This window comes from Myotis daubentonii, chromosome 4 (genome assembly GCF_963259705.1).
Source record: "Myotis daubentonii chromosome 4, mMyoDau2.1, whole genome shotgun sequence".
NCBI lineage: Eukaryota > Metazoa > Chordata > Mammalia > Chiroptera > Vespertilionidae > Myotis > Myotis daubentonii.
The window spans coordinates 52,657,975-52,677,725 of record NC_081843.1 but is presented as its reverse complement, the minus strand read 5'-3'; the positions used below and the strand labels follow the sequence as shown (position 1 = coordinate 52,677,725).

Genomic DNA, 19,751 nt, shown 5'->3' with positions numbered 1-19,751 from the left:
CTATATGCAAATTAACTGCCAACTAAGATTGGCAGTTAACTGCCAACAAGATGGCAAATTAGCTATATGTAGGCACAATGCAGGGAGGCGAAAGGGAAAGCAGGAAGAAGCCCCCTGCCACTGACAGTGATCGGAAACCCAGGGGGGAGCTAAGAGCTGGGGGGCAGGGCAAAGGCGGCCCTGGGGCCACCTTTGCCCTGCCCCCCAGCCATGATCAGAGAATCAGGTGCCTTTTCCGCCCTGGCCAGTGATAGCAGGAAGTAGGGGTGGAGCCAGCGATGGGAGCTGGGCACAGTCAAAGCTGGCAGTCCCAGGAGCTAGGGGTCCCTTGCCTGGGCCTAAAGCGAAGCCCACGATCGTAGGGCTGCTGCAGCTGCAGGTCCCCGCTGCCCGGGCCGGACGCCTCAGCCAGAGGCGTCAGGCCTGGGCAAGGGGCCGATCCTGCGATTGGAGGGTGATGGGGGTCAACACCTGAGGGCTCCCAGTATGTGAGAGGGGGCAGGCTGGGCTGAGGGACACTCCCCCCGACACACACCCAGTGCACGAATTTCGTGCACCGGGCCCCTAGTCCATAATAATAAAGAGCTAATATGCAAATGGTCATCACATCCTCACACCATCATGCAGTAAGGCTCAGATGCTCAACACTGGGGAGAGAGGAATGAGGACCATCCAGGCACAAATGAGCTCGTGAGAGAGGAATGTGGACCAGCTAGGCTGCAGCCCAGGAGAGGGACAAGCCACACGCCCCACAGTCTGGGGCACCAGCAGCTGCTCCTGCGACCCAGGAGAGGGACAAGCCACACACCCCACTGTCCTGGGCACCAGTGCCTGCAGCTGTGGCCCAGGAAAGGGACAAGATGCCTATCCCATGGTCCTGGGCACCTGCAGCTGCGGCCCAGATGAAGCTGCCCGCCCACGGTCCCTTGCAGCTGCGGCTGGCCCGGGCGAAGCCAGCCTGGGTCCTGGATGCCTGCAGCCAGCCAGGGGGAGGGAAGCCTGGGCCCCAGGTGTCTGCAACTGGCCAGAGGAGGGAATCCTGGGTCCTGGGTGCAGGGCGAGGCAGAGGTGGTTAGGGGTGATCAGGCCAGTAGGGGAGCAGTTAGTGGAGATCAGGCAGGCAGGCAGGCAGAGGTGGTTAGGGGTGATCAGGCAGGCAGATGAGTAGTTAGGAGTCAGCGGTCCCGGATTGTGAGAGGCAGTCGGACATCCCCCGAGGGGTCCCAGATTGGAGAGGGTGTAGGTCGGGCTGAAGGACCCCTCCCCATGCATGAATTTTGCGCACCGGGCCTCTAGTAGCTTTATAAAAACATGTAAGCATATGTAGAAAAACTTTAAGAGAACACTAAAAAATAATTATTGTGTTAGCCTTATAGGTCTTCTCTGTAATGTTTTGTGCTTATAATAAAAGAAAAATGACTTCAAACTGGAAATTAGGCACCTTAAGTCAAAATACGTTTTTGCCATAGAATAAGGTTAGGTGTTCATACATTTGATAGAAAATGAATTCATCACCAGTGACATGGGCATTTGGATAAGAACCTCTTCTTCCTTGGTACCTTCCAGAGACTGACAGCCTACAACAGTGGCTGACAGTCCTTCGTCTTCCTAGTTCTGTTGTCTCTGCCCTAGTCTCTTACTCTCACTCCTCTCCAACTGACATATAGCTGTGTGGCTCAACACCAACAGTCACCTTGCAAAATCTCTGCTTTATCTTCAAACATTAATGGGTAATTTTTTAAATTTAATAAATTGCAGATAAAGGAAACTGGATGTAATGAAACTCAGATATTTTGACAATGTGAAATTTGAGTTTTTCCTTTTGTCCTATTTTCTTAAATTTTTTCCCTATTTTCATTTTCAGTTGTCCCAAAATATTTGGTGTATTGAGTAGCATATTTAAACTTGAGAGCGTTTGTAAGAGCAACATTCCCAATCTTGATTTCCACTTCAAACTTTGAATAATGCTGAATGCTTTAATTAAAAATGTACCATTACATGCTTTTTTTGTATTTTGTGAAGATTTATGTGGCTGTCTTACCCCTCAAACAATGAGTGTATTTGTATTTTCAGGGAAATTTTGGTGAAGTATATAAAGGCATATTAAAGGATAAAACTGCTGTTGCTGTTAAAACATGTAAAGAAGATCTTCCTCAGGAACTGAAAATAAAATTTTTACAAGAAGCCAAGTGAGTTCTTTAAAATTATGTCAAGTGTGTATTTATAATATAAATGACTCACTAAAATGTAACTTTGAAGATATCATAAATTATAATTTGCTAAAGTGGAAATAAGCATTTTCAGAGCCCTCGTCCAAAAGTAAGCACTTATACAATGTGGAATCAGAAAGTTTCTGTTTTTGAGTGAGACTATAGGTCATTTAGGTAAGCACAGTGAAAAGAACCAGGTGCTAAAAAACAGTGAGTATTCTTCAAGTGTTTGAAAAAAAATTGCAGTATTTTTTGCTTTTATCACACATACATATACATACATATGTATATATGCAAAGTTGTGATTTTCCTTATAATAAAAATATTACTATATTCTACATATAAAATATATAGTTTACATAAGTATTTAGATATATAACTTCATCTCCCCTACCTTACTTAGATATTATCACTTAATTCTTTTTTTCCATTTGTTAGTTTTCTTTTCTAAGAACCTCATATGCCTTCTTTAATTTAGTGTCTGGCATTTGTTCTGGAATTTGCATATTGTTTCTTTTCTAATTGATCTTTTTAGATGATTGTCTTTTTCCTATTTTTAGCTAAAATTTAATGTTCCAATTTGCTACCTCTATATTGCAGATAGTTAAAACCATTCGGTTAATTGTAACATCTAGTTTATACAATGAAGCACAAAACAAATTGAAAGGTTTTTGGACAGAGTGAGGATAGACATATGTTTGGGAGATGGATGGATGAATGGGAGAGGAGGAAAATAGATGGATCTATAGATTGTTGGTGTGAAGCAGGGGTGGGGAACCTTTTTTCTGCCAACAGCTATTTGGATATTTATAACATTATTCGCAGGCCACACAAAGTTATCAACTTAAAAATTAGCCTGCTTTATTTGATTAAACATTTAATTAACTCACCCCTAATGCCTTGGCAGTACCAGACCAAATGATTTCGAGGGCCTGACGTGCCTCACCCCTGGTGTAAAGGGAAAGAGGGAGGTGTGAGTGTATTGGGGGGTATGTGTGTCTCCATCATGATCTAGTGTGTAAAACATAAGTTTTTGTAAAGTGTCATGGAGAACAGAGGATATGGCAATGAGGGAACATGGCAGTGAGTGAACTAAGTCCCATGGCATGGAGCATTTTCATGTACATTTTTCCATTTATCTGAAAATGAGTATTGATAGCAAAAGAGTAAACTGGTATGATGCATTTATTGAATATTATCTACAGAATAAAGTTGAAACCCCATTTCAGGTGTATTTTTGGCAATTTAGAAAAAAATACTCTAATAAGTTCAAAGATTTTAAATTCATAGATTTATTATTTTATAGACTAGTGGCCCAGTGCACAAAATTCGTGCATGGAGGGGGGTTTCCCTCAGCCCAGCCTGCACCTTCTCTAATCGGACATCCCTCTCGCAATCTGGGACCACTGGTCCTAACTGCTCACCTGCCTAGCTACCTACCTGCCTGATCGCCCCTAACTGCCTCTGCCTGCCTGCCTGATCACCCTTAACTTCTTTCCCCTGCCGGCTGATCTCGCCTCCAACTGCCTTACCCTGCTGGCCAATTTGGTTCTGATTGGTCGGTTTCTATGCCAGTCAGTGTTTCTGGGCCTGATCAGCAGCCCCCATGGAGGCCCAGAGAGAAACAGAGGCGAGGCTGCTGGCAAAGCATGGAGAGAAAGAGGCAACGGCTGATCAATAGCTGCCATGGAGGCTGCGGATCAGACCCTGCCTCTCTCTTGGCCTGATCCACAGCCCCCTTGGCAGTCAGTGCTGGGTTGCTGCATGGCGACCCAGCACTGACTGCAGGACTGACTTCTGGTGTTCAGTCGAGCCTTCAGTCGGTTGTTATGGACCCTGGGTTTTTATATATTAGGACATCCATAGGTATTATTATGGTATAAATTATATCCAACATTTTCAAAAATCTTTAATTTTTTTCTTTTCTAATTTGTGATTGTTTTATTGAAAAATAGAGAGTTTAGCTTGCTTTTCTAAAATGAGATTGTTTTATTTTAATAATAAAAATTATAGCGCTGACTGGTTTGGCTCAGTGGATAGAATGTCAGCCTTTGGACTGAAGAGTCCTGGGTTCGATTCTGGTTGCAGGCTTGATCCCCAGTAGGGGGTTTGCAGGAGGCAGCTGATTAGTGTTTTTCATCTATGTTTCTAACTCTCTATTCCTCTTTCTTCCTCTCTGTAAAATCAATAATATATATTTGATAAATAAATAAATAAATAAATAAAATTATATCCATGCAAAAACTTTTAAGTGTACTTTAATAGATGATAGAGCTCTATAGTTAGCTATTTAATATTATTGGAATTCAGGCTGGCTGTTTTTTGGAATTTCTTTACTAAGCAATTTCCAGCTTCAGAAATGACATTTTGAATTAAAGTCAAACATTTTTTTAATATATTTTATTGATTTTTTACAGAGAGTAAGGGAGAGAGATAGAGAGTTAGAAACATCGATGAGAGAGAAACATCGATCAGCTGCCTCCTGCACATCTCCTACTGGGGATGTGCCTGCAACCCAGGTACATGCCCTTGACCGGAATCGAACCTGGGACCCCTCAGTCCACAGACCGACGCTCTATCCACTGAGCCAAACCGGTTTCGGCTAAAGTCAAACATTTTAAAACTGTCTTCTTAATTCTTTGTAGAAGTTGCAAATTCAAAGTTATTGTCAGAATATTTCCCTTATTTCTAGAATTCTTTCAAGTTTATTTTTTCATTTATAAATCAATCTGTATTTTCAATATGAAACATTTTTCTTAGATGTATCCCTGCTTTAGTTGTACATGTATAAAATTTATATAAATTGTTTTATCTTTCTCCAAATAATGTTATTTTTCATTCTCTTAGGCAAGGAAACTGCGTCTTTGAAATATAAGTGAGCTTATAACTATGTCAATAGAATAATGTGGAGTAAAATTTGGTAATAGAAATCACCAGGGTAGATAGGCCTCTGAGGGAATCGAATCTACTTTTAACTCGAGCTAGGAGTCTGTGCTATTTTATAACCCACTGAAATTTTGCCTTATCCAAACTAAGTCTTCTCTGCTTCCGCTTAACTTGATACTGAAACTCTGTTACTCAGTTATTATTTAACCTTTTGACAGCTTTCTCAAAACTTTTGCGTTCTTACTATTTTGAGATTGATTATGGTCAGCAAGAAAGCTCTGATTATAAAATTTAATGAAGGGATTACCTGATGGTGTTTATCAACATGAATTAGATTCTTATTTTTAAGTATTTTAAATCAAGTGTGTACATAGAGCAAAACAAAAAGATGTTACCCTAGAAGCTTACAGTTTTGAGTTCACTCATGCTTTTCAGCTATGTTTTTGTGGTGGTGGGTGGCTAAGTCCAGATATTTGGAAGAGTTCTAAATGTTTTAGACTAAGTAAGTTATTCCTATTTAGCATGGATGTTAGTCATTCAGAGCGAATAATAATTTTAAGTGAATATTTAATGGAATTAAGGATAATTGACTGATTTGTACCTATATTTTGCCAAGATTTATCAAAATTTGCATATATCCTATTACAATTTGGGTTCACACTGAAGTTTTAAAAAATGAGTTATATTGATTAAACTATATTCTACTTGTGTACATTACTTATAATCATAGGTTAATGCATAATTATTCTTATTCTTTTCTCATCCAGAATTCTCAAGCAATACGATCATCCCAATATTGTCAAACTTATAGGAGTTTGCACACAGAGACAGCCGATCTACATCATTATGGAACTGATTTCAGGTAATAGCATTTTAGAAGTTTCCATGATGACATTTTATTTTAAATTATTTTATTTTGTTTTATTTTCCATCACCATTTATGCCCCTATACCCTCTTCTACCTCCACCCACCCTCCTCCACTTCCGCAAACACCACACTGTTGTCCATGTCCAAGGAGTTCTTTCGTTTTTCTTTTTCCCTTTTTTGCTCAATCCTTCCACCCCCCTCAAACTCCCCTCCCCAACAGAGCTGTCTATGTGCTCTACTATGATTCTGTCTCTATTTTGCTTGTTAGTTCAGTTTGTTCATTAAATTCCACATATGAGTGAAATCGTAAGGTCTTTGTCTTTCTCTGACTGGCTTATTTCACTTAGCATGTTCTCCAGTTCTGTCCATGTTGTCACAAAGGGTAAATTTTCTTCCTTTTTATGGCCGGGTAGTATTCCATTGTCTAAATGTACCATAGCTGTTTTATCCACTCATCTCTTGATGGACACTTGGGCTGCTTCCAAATCTTGGCTATCTATAATAATTAAAGCATAATATGCTAATTAGACCGGACAGCCAAACAAATGTCCGGACGTCCTTCTGGACGTCCTACCCGACAAGCCGTGGCTACGGGGGCCAAGGCAGAGGTGATTAGGGGCCATAAGGCAGGCAGGTGAGCAGTTAGGGGCGATCAGGCAGGCAGGCTAGTGGTTAGGCATGATCAGGCAGGTAGGTGAGTGGTTAGGGGTGATTAGGTAGGCAGGCTAGCAGTTAGGAGTCAGCGGTCTTGGGTTGCAAGAGGGATGTCCCACTGCCAGTTTAGGCCCGATTTGGGCCTCTAGTTGTAAATAATGCTGCAATGAACATAATGGTGTATATATTCTTTCTCTACTTAGTGTTTTGTGTTTCTTTGGGTAAATTCTCAGAAGTGGAATCACTGAGCCATAAGGCAGTTCCATTTTAATTTTTTGTAGTAACTTCATACTGTTTTCCACAGTGGCTGCACCCATCTGCATTCCTATAAACAGTGAACAGGGTTTCCCTTTTCGCCATATCTTTACCAACACTTGTTGGTTGTTTGTTTATTGATGCTAGCCATTCTGACAGGTGTGGGGTGATGTCTCATTGTGGTTTTAAATTGCATTTCTCTGATGATTAGTGACGTTGAGCATCTTTTCATATGTCGATTGGCCATCTGTGTGTCCCCTTTGGAGAAGTATCTATTGAATTCCTTTGAGCATTTTTTAATTGGATTATTTACTTTTTTGGTGTTGAGTTTTATAAGTTCTTTATAAAGTTTGAATATTAACCTCTTATCAGATGTATCCTTGGCAAATATGTTCTCCCATTCAGTGGGTTGTCTTTCATTCTGTTGATGATTTCCTTTGCTGTGCAAAAACTTTTCAGTGTGATGTAGTCCCATTCAATGACATTTTAATGCCATGTTTTATTACTTTTATATGTTCAATCTCTCTGATTTTAATATTTTCCTGATGACAAAGAGCATGGACACACACTCAATATTTTTATAGTCTATAATACTTTGCTATTTTTTAGAAAATGGCAACCAACTTCTTAAAAGAGAAAATAAATTATTGCAGTGCAGTTACATATGGAATGTAGCTATGTATAATGTTTATGTTTAGAAAACTAGTCTATTTTGTTTCATATTATAACAGTGAAATAATAGTATCTTATATATAGTTCATTTGTATCATTTTCCAAGTACATTAACACACATACTTTAGTTTGGTTGTATATAATAATCCCATAGTGCTTTTGGTCACTTATGAACTATGAACTAATTTACATGCGGACAAAGAAAAATGTAATCTGTCTTGGACCTTGTCTTTGTATGTCTTGTGACTTTCAGCACCTCCAGGGTTTTTGGTTAACAACTTTTGTCAACAAAGATAACTTCAAACTGACACAGTACATTTTTTATTTATTTTCATTGTAATTCTTTCTGTTGTGGAATATATAATTATATATTATACTAGGGGCCCGGTGCACGAAATTCGTGCACTGGGTGGCAGGGGGGTAGTGTCCCTCAGCCCAGCCTGCCCCCTCTCACATACTGGGAGCCCTCAGGCGTTGACCCCCATCACCCTCCAATCGCAGGATTGGCCCCTTGCCCAGGCCTGACGCCTCTGGCCTAGGCATCCGGCCCGGGCAGCGGGGACCTGCAGTGGCAGCGGGGGGCGCTGCGATCGCACGGGCTCCGCCCCTGCCCCTGCAGGACGCCTCTGGCTGAGGCATCCGGCCCGGGCAGCGGGGACCCGCAGCTGCAGCGGCCCCACGATCGTGGGCTTCGCTTTAGGCCCAGGCAAGGGGCCCCTAGCTCCTGGGACTGCCAGCTTTGACCGTGCCCAGCTCCCATCACTGGCTCCACCCCTACTTCCTGCTATCACTGGCCAGGGCGGCAAAGGCACCTGATTCTCCGATCATGGCTGGGGGGCAGGGCAAAGGCGGCCCCAGGGCCGCCTTTGCCCTGCCCCCCAGCTCGTAGCTCCCCCCTGGGTTTCCGATCACTGTCAGTGGCAGGGGGCTTCTTCCTGCTTTCCCTTTCGCCTCCCTGCATTGTGCCTGCATATGCAAATTAACCGCCATCTTGTTGGCAGTTAACTGCCAATCTTAGTTGGCAGTTAATTTGCATATAGCCCTGATTAGCCAATGAAAAGGGTAGCTCATACGCCAATTACCATTTTTCTCTTTTATTAGTGTTGATAATTTGATCTTTATGAGATTTACTGTAATATGTAATAACTGCAAAGGATTTGCTTTGTTGCCTTTAATGACAACAAAGAAGAAACCTAAAAGGATATAAAAAATATTTCTAATATGCTTTTTATATATGTATACTTTATTGTATTGGCATGTTTACACCCTTAAAACCATCTCCACAACCAAAGTAATGAACATGTCAATCATCCCCAAATTTTTCTCATGCCTCCTTTTAGTTCCTTCCTCCTGACATTCTCGGTCATCCTCTCCAGTCAGCCATCCTCTGCAGTCAACCACTGATTGCTTTTTGAAACTATATATGAATATTTCTTAGAATTTTACATGAATGGAATCATGCAGTCTAGTACCTGTTTGTGTTGTAACATCATTCCTTTTTATTGCTGAGTAGATTTAGAATACATGAATTTACCAGGGTTTATCCATTCAGCTGTTAATAGACTTTGGGATTGTTTTCTGTTTGGGGCTACTACAAATGAAGCTAATGTAAACATCCATGCACAAGTCTTTGAATGGACATGTGCTCTCATATTTCTAGGGAAAGTGCATATTTTATTACTTAGAATATTACATTAAACTTTATTGCTGAGTATTTTAAGACTTTGAAGTAGAATGAATGGATCATATGGAATGTGCACTTTTAAGACATAGCTGGTGCTAAGCTAGTTATATCTCACTTTCTAATATCATAAAAATTGGGCCAAAATATTACGTTCAAAAATAATGGACTCATAATTTTATGACATTTTCAACTTAAGCCTTGGTAACAAATTCTTCCCATTCTCTACTTTTTTCTGTCAATACAGTCCTATGCACTCTTTTCCTTTCTCATTAATGTGAACACATCAGAATTTGTAAAGCTAAATAATCACAAAAGCATAAAGTTCCTTTTAAAAAATATTTCCACTATGAGATAAAGAGCTCATAAGTATATGGTTATGAAAAACTCAGGAGGCATTTAACCCAGGTATGCAAGGCTGATTTTGAAATTTAAATATCTATTAATATAATCCATCATATCAATAGGTTAAAAAAAGAAACAGCACATTATCATGTCAATTGATACAGTAAAAGCATTTGACAAAATCTAACACCCATTCATCATAAAAGTAAATTAAAAAAGGCCCAACGGCCAGTCAGTCTTGCCTGAAAGCTTGACACAACCACTTAATAAGTTGTGCGATCTTGGTCAACTTCCTTAAACTTTGTGTCTTAGTTTCCTTACCTGTAAAGAAAGAATAATTAAGTTGTAAGGATGAACACACTGTGATTGTATGTAAATACACATTATATCAATAATAGACAGTTAGATAGATATAGATATTTGGATAGAGAGATATAGATATTTGTATAGACATCTGTCTCTTAGAGTGCTTGATACAAAACCATTTGTGTGTTTTCATAATTATCATTTTTATTTTATAAATAGAGGCCTATTGCATGAAGAGATTCGTGCAATAGGCCTTCCTTTCCCCTGGCTGCTGGCACGGGTTTTCCTCCGGCACCCGGGCCTTCGCTCTGGCCAGGCTCCAGCCGGAGCCGGCTCCGGGGCTGTGAGGCTTTTGCTGCTCCGCCGGCCCCAGGGCCGTCGCTGCTCTGGCCCCCCTGCCATCAGGCTTCACTCCACCACTGGGAGCCTACCTATGCAAATTAACCACCATCTTTGTTAGGTTAATTTGCATACTCTCCTGATTGTCTGGTTAGCGTAGCGAAGGTATGGTCAATTTACATGTTTGTCTATTGTTAGGTAAGATTGGCTAAAAAGTAAAAATGCTATAATTTGGCAAGAACTTTAACTCAAACTCTAAACCTGCCCCTGCCACTAACTCTAATCCTACCCCTTTATTATAATTCTATCTAAGAATGACCCACAAACAAATTGGGACATTTAAAATTTCTTTAGTTCTTCCCATTCTACCATCATTTGTGACTGTTTGGTTTGTATGTTGTAATATTTAGCCTTCATGGGTCTTTCTTTTTTTTTTTTTTTTTTTTTCATGGGTCTTTCTTTCCTTATATGTAGAACTAAAGTGGCTAGATTAGATTGCCTCTGAATTTTAGCTTTAACCTATAATATTTTAGTTGTTAGGAAAATTTTTCTTAAATTTGAAACCTTTCATAACAAACTCTCAGAACACTCTAAAACAGTGTTTCTCTGTCCTTTTCTCTTTTTATAGTAGGCACGATGGGGAAATAACCAGATGGTTTTCATTCTTATAAAAGTAGCATAATAATATAAAACATTTTACAGTTACATAAAATTTTACAGTCGTCACAGCACTTTAACATTATGTCATTTGTCCTAGCAGGCAGTATTTTTATCCTCACTTACCAATAAGCTAAATGAAATTTAGGGAGTTTAAAGCGACTTGTCAGCATCAATTAAACAGCAAGTGGAAAATCGTGCTCTGTTTTCTACTGTCATTCAGTTTATAAGGGGGCCAAAATATATAATCCTTTTATGAATTGAAAATATAAATGAAAATTCAAGCCAATGTCTATGCAAGATACTCTATGAGCAAATACATGAATCCTTGTTCCATAATTTCTCAACCTGGTGCACAGATAAGTAAATAGCTATTGCAGTAAACAGAAAAATTTTTGTTTGAGTTACTTTTTTCTCTATGGGGATCAAGCTGTGGAGAGAAGATTTAGAAAACTTTAAAAGCAAAATTTAATAACTGCTTAGTGACTAATATGCAAGCCATTTCAAGAATGTATTATGCGAAGATTTAATATGCTGCTGTTCACGTCAGATAACTGAGCCCATTGAAATCAAATCCGAAATATATTTTAACCACAGTAATGTTTGAAGAAATTATAAGCATTTGAGAATTCACATTTAGAGTGAATACTCCCAAGGTAATCCTGTTTTCATTTGAATCATCTCTTGAATTACAAATACCTTATTTATTTACTTGTTTGCTATGAGTTGCTGCATAAGTAAAATCTAACAAAAGGCAATTCTAAATGGAACTAGGAAATACTAAAACAAAAACAAACAAAAAACCCTCTAATATGCTGACATATGACCCCATTTTATTTTACAAACAAGTTGTGTATTACTTAGGAATTCAAATGAGGGAAATGAGTTGTTTGTGACAAACATGACTTTAAAAAAGGAATATTTATGGTGCAAGCATCTGTCATTTGTTTTTTATCTGGTTAAATTAGGGCTGCCACAAGATACCCTGATGGATAGGAGACTAAGCAAGCAGTTTAACCTCTACTACCATGTCTCTGCACATCCTGGGTATAGAGGTGCTAATTTTAGCAAGCCTTAGAAAATGCCAGTCTTCACTCTTTCTTTCACTAGAAACTTGTAAACTGCCTCCTCCTTTCTGACCTGGATGTTCTCTTTGAGTTCAGAACTTCCTGGAAGTAACTGAATGTTATATTATCTGGTACATTCCTCAGCTCACACAGATGTGTGCCCCTGGGCAATCCTCGTACTTATCTGAATTTTAGAATGACTTATGGCTTTGGAACTTTTAGAATTATTGAAGAATTTTTACCAGTTTTTAGAAATCATCAAAATATATCTCATCTTTATAAGATGCTTTAAAAAAAGGAGTCGAGCTTATATAGTTTGTATTGTATAGAGATTTTACTTAGAAATCTGGACATAATAATACCGTTCTCATAAATATCTCTACACTTTCAGTAGACATCTTTCCATTGTCAGCATTTTTTAAAAATTTTTTGTTTCCATTTGTAATTTTTATAGGTAATTTCATGAATTTTTGTCATTGTATTAAATTCTTTTTAAAAATAAACATTTTGCCCTGTCAACTCATCATGAATCAACTAAAGCAATTTCAGTGATGTGATATTATAGCAATAGGGGGTTATTTTATTTAGTAGTCCCTGGAAATGACAGTTCCCATTCCTTTAAAAATAAGCTCCCAGCATTTTGGCTCTGGATACTTACCTTGCATGTGTTTCTCTCACTCATCATAAATGTAGAAAAGGGCAAATTATACCAACAAAACATTCAGGAACATGGCTTCTGGCACTCACTGAAAGAGAGTCCTCAAACTATGCCCTGGCACCTTGCCTTACAGATTTAACCCATCCCCAGTTGTATTAACAGTATCACTTCACAGCAGCAAATTGTGAATTCAAGAGAAAGGATAACGTAGCAATTCTCAGATTAATACTTTTTACCAAAAATTATAAGATATGTCAGCTCCATGGCTGGGTGTTTTATTTTGCTAATAAATTATTAAAGAAGAACCTAATTTTGTGGAGTTTCTTACTTCATGTTGTTTGGAGATGTTGATAGAATACTCTTTTAAATCAAATTTGGTATGAGTCTCAATGAGTATAATTATAAAAAAGTGCATAGTAAATTTCATTTTTGGAGAATGGGTAACTTTTTTTAAATATATTAACTGATGTTAAAATATCTAAACTTACACATTGGCCTTTATTTTGTGTAGTTCAAGTATAATACATTAATGAAAAGCAAAGTCAATGCACTCTGTTGCCAACTTATATCATAGATAATAGATTTTGATATAATTAAAATATTTACAAAACAACTTTCTAAAGGGAATGGCATATTTAAATTTATATTTCTTTATTAGCCAAATGATATGTTGGACTATCATAATGTGTCATTTGCTGCCTAATATCCCAAAGTAAATGTAGATGAAATAGTTAAACTGGCCATTTCTCCAGACACTAAAAGCACTAATATCCTTTGAAATTAGTGACTTTGTTTTGCATATTACCTAAATTGACAACCTGGTGGTATTACACACCTGTGATACTGGCATTTTCCTATTGTTTTTCAGGTAGACCACTTCCTTCTAAGTGCATGTTCTTTCCCATAGGCTGAGCTAAATGCTGAAAACATTAAGCCAGAAGGAGGATATGAGAAATGAAACCTAAAATATGACTATTACTTTATTGCTTCTTTAACTTGAGTGGTTTAAAAGAAGTGCCTAGGGATTTCTTTATCAATGAGCAAAGGTTATGTTATAACAAACAGGTTTACATGGTACATTTGAACCATAGATGCATTGTGAATATATCTGCGCAATATTGCTCATATGTTTTTTACAGGGTTGGGCAAAAGTAGGTTTACAGTTGTGAGCATGGGGAACAGAATTCATTGTAGTAGTATTATTTATTAACTAGAGGCCCAGTGCACAAAAATGTGTGCACTAGGGGGGGCGTCCCTCAGCCCGGCCTGTGCCCTCTCACAGTCTGGGACCCCTCAGGGGATGACCACCTGCTGGCTTAGGCCTGCTCCCTGGGGTATCGGGCCCAAGCTGGCAGTCAGACATCCCTCTGGCAGCCAGGCAACCCTCGGGGGATGTCCACTTACCAGCAGAGATCAGATCTAAGCTGCAGGCAGACATCCTTAGCGCTGCTGAGGAGGCGGGAGAGGCTCCCGCCACCACTGCTGTACTGGCAACCGGCAGCCTGGCTTGTGGCTGAGCAGAGCTCCCCCTGTGGGACCACACTGACCACCAGGGGGCAGCTCCTGCATTGAGCATCTGCCCCCTGGTGGTCAGTGTGTGTCATAGTGACCAGTCATTCCCAGTCGTTCTGCTGTTAGGGTCAATTTGCATATTACCCTTTTATTATATAGGAGTGCCTGGCCAGCCTGGATGAGGGGCTGATGGCTGTTTGCAGGCTGACCACAGCCCCTTCAGGGTGGGGGTCCCCCCTGGGGTGCCTGGCCAGCCTGGATGAGGGGCTGATGGCTGTTTGCAGGTTGGCCACAGCCCTTTCAGGGTGGGGGGTCCTGCTGGGATGCCTGGCCAATCTGGGTGAGGGGCTGAGGGCCGTTTTCAGGTTGGCTAAGCCCCGCAGCGGATACCCTCACCCCATGAGGGTGTGGCCAGCCTGGGTGAGGGGCTGATGGCTGTTTGCAGGCTGGCCACGGCCCCCGGCCACCCAAGCTCCCAGTGGAGGCTGGCTGGAAGCAGGTATCTGGGATTTATTTGTCTTCTATAATTGAAACTTTGTTGCCATTAGTGGAAGCCACAGCCAGCTCAGGGCACACGGGAAGCTTGGCTTCCTCCATCACCTGGGGAACCAAGCCTCCTGCTTGCTCCAGCTTTGTGTCTGCTGGCTGCCATCTTGGTTGGGTTAATTTGCAGATAGTCACTGTGATTGGCTGGTGGGCGTGGCTTAGGGTATAGCAAAGGTACGGTCAATTAGCATCTTTGTCTTTTATTAGTGTAGACTATTATTTGCCATGCAAACCATTGTAAACCTACTTTTGCACACCCCTGTGTATTCTGAGCATCTGATGGCACTTGCTTCAGCAAGGAGGCAGATAGCTTGGTGAGCAGAACAAAGCAGGTTATGAACCATAGTTTTGCTCTTAGATCCTGTTTTTTAAAAACTCTTCATGGTAATCAAAGTTGCTTAATGATTCAAAGTAATGTAGGAGTTAGGAACACATCTGCATCCTTGCACAGGAATAAGTAGTTCTTTTAAGACTAGAGGCCCAGTGCACAAAAATTGTGCACTTGGAAGGTCCCTCAGCATGGCCTGTGACCTCTCGCAGTCTGGGAGCCCTCAGGGGTTATCTGACTGACGGCTTAGACCTGCTCCTTGTGGGCCTAAGCCGTCACTTCTTATGCTTTCTCCCGCCACCACTGCTGTGTTCGCCAGCTGTGAGCCTGGCTTCTGGCTGGGCAGTTCTCCCCCTGTGGGAGTGCACTGACCACCAGGGGGCAGCTCCTGCATTGAGTGTCTGCCCTTTAGTGGTCAGTGTGCATCATAGGGACCAGTTGTTCTGCTGTGTGGTTGATTTGCATATTAGCCTTTTATTATATAGGATACTGGTTAGTTTTACTGTTGTTTTGTTAGGCTTTCATTTTTACGCTTTTGTTATTATACCTGGAAAAGTCTTAAAATACTCAGAAATAAAGTTTTAAGTAATATTCTAAATAATAAGAAAATATGCATTATGTTTGAAACCCTATTTATATGTAATGCAAATCTTAGAAGTGTGAATAGGACTAGTAAAACTGGTGAATCCAACTGAAATTAAAAAATCAAATTTTGATATAATTTCTTGTTTTTACAAATAAATAGGTTTTCCTCTGTAATCACTCCAGTGTATATGAAACTGAGTGCCTATTAATATGAGGTTTTCATATTATCAGAATTATAAGGAAAACAGCTATTTAAATGGTGAGGAGCACAAGCTATTTTTTTCAAGATTAAAAGACAACTGAAGATCAATTGAAACAAAGTTCTTAAAAAAATTATTCATGATGAAAGTTGAAAAGTGAGAATGTTTGTTTTTTTCTAACTGCATTAAAATGTATGATAGACTACTTTATGTAAAAACCAAACAAATGCCCAAATGCCTCTTAGTAGTTTTAGCCAAAGATATTATAATGTTACATTCTTACTTTCCTTTGTAAAGTTTATCCCTTTCTAGTTTGAAGTTGTTCTGTGTATTCAGAAATGATAGACAAACCCTGGACTCTTTCTAAATTGTGGAAGAAATGAAAACCTTCCGATTTGTATTTGAGAAGGTATATAATTCTATTCATAGGTACCATTATTCTTTAAACTGAATTTTACTTACTATTTAAGGCCGGGTATTCTGTTAGTTTATTCATTCATTTATTCAACAAATAGTTACTCAATGATTCCAGGTACTAACGATTCAACAGTGAAGAAAACAGACCAAAGTCCTCATAAAAATCCAAAATTCCTGCTCTCTTGAAGCTTAAATTTTAGTGGGGGAAGAAATATGTTAGGTAAATAAGTAAAATGTAAATATGTTGAATGTTATTAAGAAAACAGAGCATAGAGGGAAGACGATAGGATTTGTTGGGATGGGTAGAGGTTGAAAGTCTTAGTGGCCAGGGAAGTCCTCAGAAGGGTAGGACGTTTGGGTAAAAGCCTGATGAATGTTAGGGAACAAGGTCTGTGGGGATCTGGAGTATGAGCATTCCAGACTTCATGGGATTGCAGAGAGAGCAGAGAGGATGAAATAAGGGTCAGAGGAGAGTAGAAGATGAGGTCAGAGAGAGGGAATGGGTTCAAACCATACAAAGCTTTGTAGATCTTAGTGACACTCTATTTCAGTTTAAGGAGTCGTCTTGTGGAGGTTACCCTAATCTGAACATCTACTAGTAGGTTCTTGCTGTTCTTATCACCTTTCAAGGGTAAATAATGTAAACAAAGCTTCACATTTATGACAAATACCATAGAAAATACTGAATACCTTTTAAGCCCTCCAGGTCTAAGAGATTGTTTTTCATTGTGTCATAAATGTGAATACCCTTTTAAGGATGAAATCAATCTTCTACTTGTTAACTGCTCATTTTATGACAAGCCAAATTAATTACTTCTGAAAATCCATTATGCATTTTTCTTTTCTCATTTCTTCACTAGTTTTCTGGTCATTTTTAATATCTCTCTTCTCATTTAGGTACTCTTTATTTCCTTTCCTTGGTTTTCAGATACTATTTAAACATAAAACATCTTCACAAATTCATCTTGAAGCAATGTGCTTTATATTAAGAATTGTATAGCCTTGTGTCATTGAAAATGTAAACATAATATTAGAACTGTCATTATAACAAGGTTTTGTATATGTGAAACTTTCCTGTTCCTTATTTGCCTTCATTTGTCCTTCTCTGTAAAGCTGAAGTAGATTGTCATTGGTATCCATTTGTGGGCATGAATTTCAATTTCAGGAAGAACATGAAATAGCTGTGCCTGAAATTAAGCACCTAATAAATACACCTGGAAAATGTAACCTTTGCTAGAAAATGTAACTTTGCCTAAAGTCTTCTGTGTCAAAATTGAGACAACAGTATCACATTTGACAATATCTGCAATTAAAGTGAAAGGCTTTCTATAGCAAACTGAAAGATTAAAGAAGTGACTTTATATAGCATCTTTTAATCATTTCATATCTTAAGAGATTACACATATTAAATATTTTCAGGTAGGCAACTGGTGTTTTAAGACTTTTTTTTTTCTCTTACACGTTAGTCAGATGGTATTGAGAGCTTTATCAAGATCTTTGATAAAGATTTCCAAGTTAATTTATCTTCTAAGAAGATATTTGCTACCAGCAAGTGCTATATTTCTGTATTTTCTATCTTGACTACTACAAGTAATAAAGAAACCCTTTCTATAGTAACATCTATCATTTGTTGAATATGATAAAAGATGCAAATACTTGTGTTTCTGCAAATTTTTCCATCTTTAAAAGTGCTTTTTAAAAATAAATAATGCATAATATTATTTGAAGAATTTATAAGTATGTCAATGAGATTATTTTTAAGAGTCAATTTCATATTCTTTCATTCTTTTTAAAGTGGAATTTCTAAATTAATGAGGCTGTAATTTGAAGGATTTTTATTATTCTTTTAAAAATATTCCAAACTAGTCGGCTTTGATAAAAATAAACCCTCTAAATGACTACTTATTGAGAACACCTATATCACCTTGTATTTAAGTGACTTTGAAACTTAGAAATATACCTGTTTTTTCTTTAACACTGTACATTCTTATCTAATGAACAAAATAAACTGATGAACAAAATAGATCCAGAGACATAGAAGCATGGAACAGACTGTCGAATCTCAGAGGGAAGGTGAGGGTAGGTGAGAAGAAATCAACCAAAGAACTTGTATGCATATTTGCATAACCCATGGGCACAGACAATAATGTGGTACAGGCCTGGGGTCGGGTTGAGGGTGTCTAGAAGGAGCCAATGGGGGGAAAAGGGACATATGTAATACTTTCAACAATAACGATTTTTAGAAAACGTTGAGAGTATAAAGTAAAAAAAAAAAAAAAAGACTTTCCATTGTGACATTTGGATTAATTACTTTATTTGATAAACACTTTCTGAGTTTCATCCACCATATACATTGGTGAAAAATATATCCATGATCTCTTCCCTCAGTGAATTCAGTGGAGCAGGAGAGAAATATATTTAACACTAATCACAAATAAATTTATTGCAAACTTTGCTCTAAAAAGAGTATTTCTCAGAGATATGGCAACAGGTAGCACCTAGTTTATTTTAGAGGCCTTAGGAGACAACTCTAGGAGGTGACATTTGTGTTATGACCTGAAAGATAAAAGCAGTCTACCTTTGCAAAGGGCTAGGAAGAGGCACAGAGAATAGCAGGTACAAAAGCTATGGGTAGGAATTGCTTTTATATTTGAGCAACAGGAGGAAGAGTAGAATGACTGAGGCATACTGAGCCTGGGAGAGACTGGCATATAATAAGGTTGCAATGGTAGGAGAGATGGAGTGATGAAGGGCCTCTTAAGTGAGAATAAGCAATTTTTTATTATATTCCCCAAATAATTGTGTTTTAGGCAGTGGATTTTTTTACTTATTACTTTCAAAGAATATGTAGGAAACACAATGACAGATCAGCTCAGATCCCCCTTCCCTTTGCAATTCTTCTTGGGGGCAGCAGTTCTTACTAGTTTATTGTAGGGTTTTGCTGTCTGATTTCGTTTATTTAATTTTAGTTTTATTCTTTCAGTGCTTTTCTTTGCAAATTGAAACGTATATGAATATATGTCGTATTAACATAAGTAACTTACTGTACATACTCTGCTGCTCTCTGTAGTTTTAAAAATATTTTTTAATTTTTAAATTACAGTTGATGTATAATATATTAGTTCAGGTGTACGACCCATTGATTTAGGCATTTATGTAACTTATGAAGTGCTCGCTTGCCTTAGAATTTCAATAATATCAGCAAAAGCACCACCTTAAAATAAATTAGGTAAATTCAGTTCTCTCCTCCATAATATAAAAAAACTTATTTCCAGAGTAATTTCTAGTCCTGACATTCTAAGGGTTTGTGAAAGCAGACCCTGGAATCTGTAGTGGCAGTTCACATAATGTCTGGCAAGATTATATATATATATATATATATATATATATATATATATATATATATATATACACACACACACACATATCGTGCCCCTTGAAACCAGCAAGTTAGAAATCCTGTGAGATGTACTTTCATTTCATAGAGCTGTTATCATAACTGCTATCAAGTTATGTTCTCACAGATCATCTGCAAGGGAGAAATGCAGAAGGCCCCCCCATTCTG

At 38.7% G+C, this 19,751-nt stretch overlaps 1 protein-coding gene across 10 annotated transcripts in view; it reads left to right on the top strand.

Annotated features, from left to right (window-relative positions):
• FER (FER tyrosine kinase) overlaps positions 1-19,751 on the top strand; it is a 293,802-nt gene that overhangs the window by 192,459 nt on the left and 81,592 nt on the right. For all 10 annotated transcript variants that reach the window (XM_059693942.1, XM_059693943.1, XM_059693946.1 and 7 more), the window contains 2 exons: positions 2,074-2,189; positions 5,864-5,958. In XM_059693942.1, the coding sequence (XP_059549925.1) occupies positions 2,074-2,189; positions 5,864-5,958 (211 nt within the window). The remainder of the gene's footprint in view (positions 1-2,073; positions 2,190-5,863; positions 5,959-19,751) is intronic.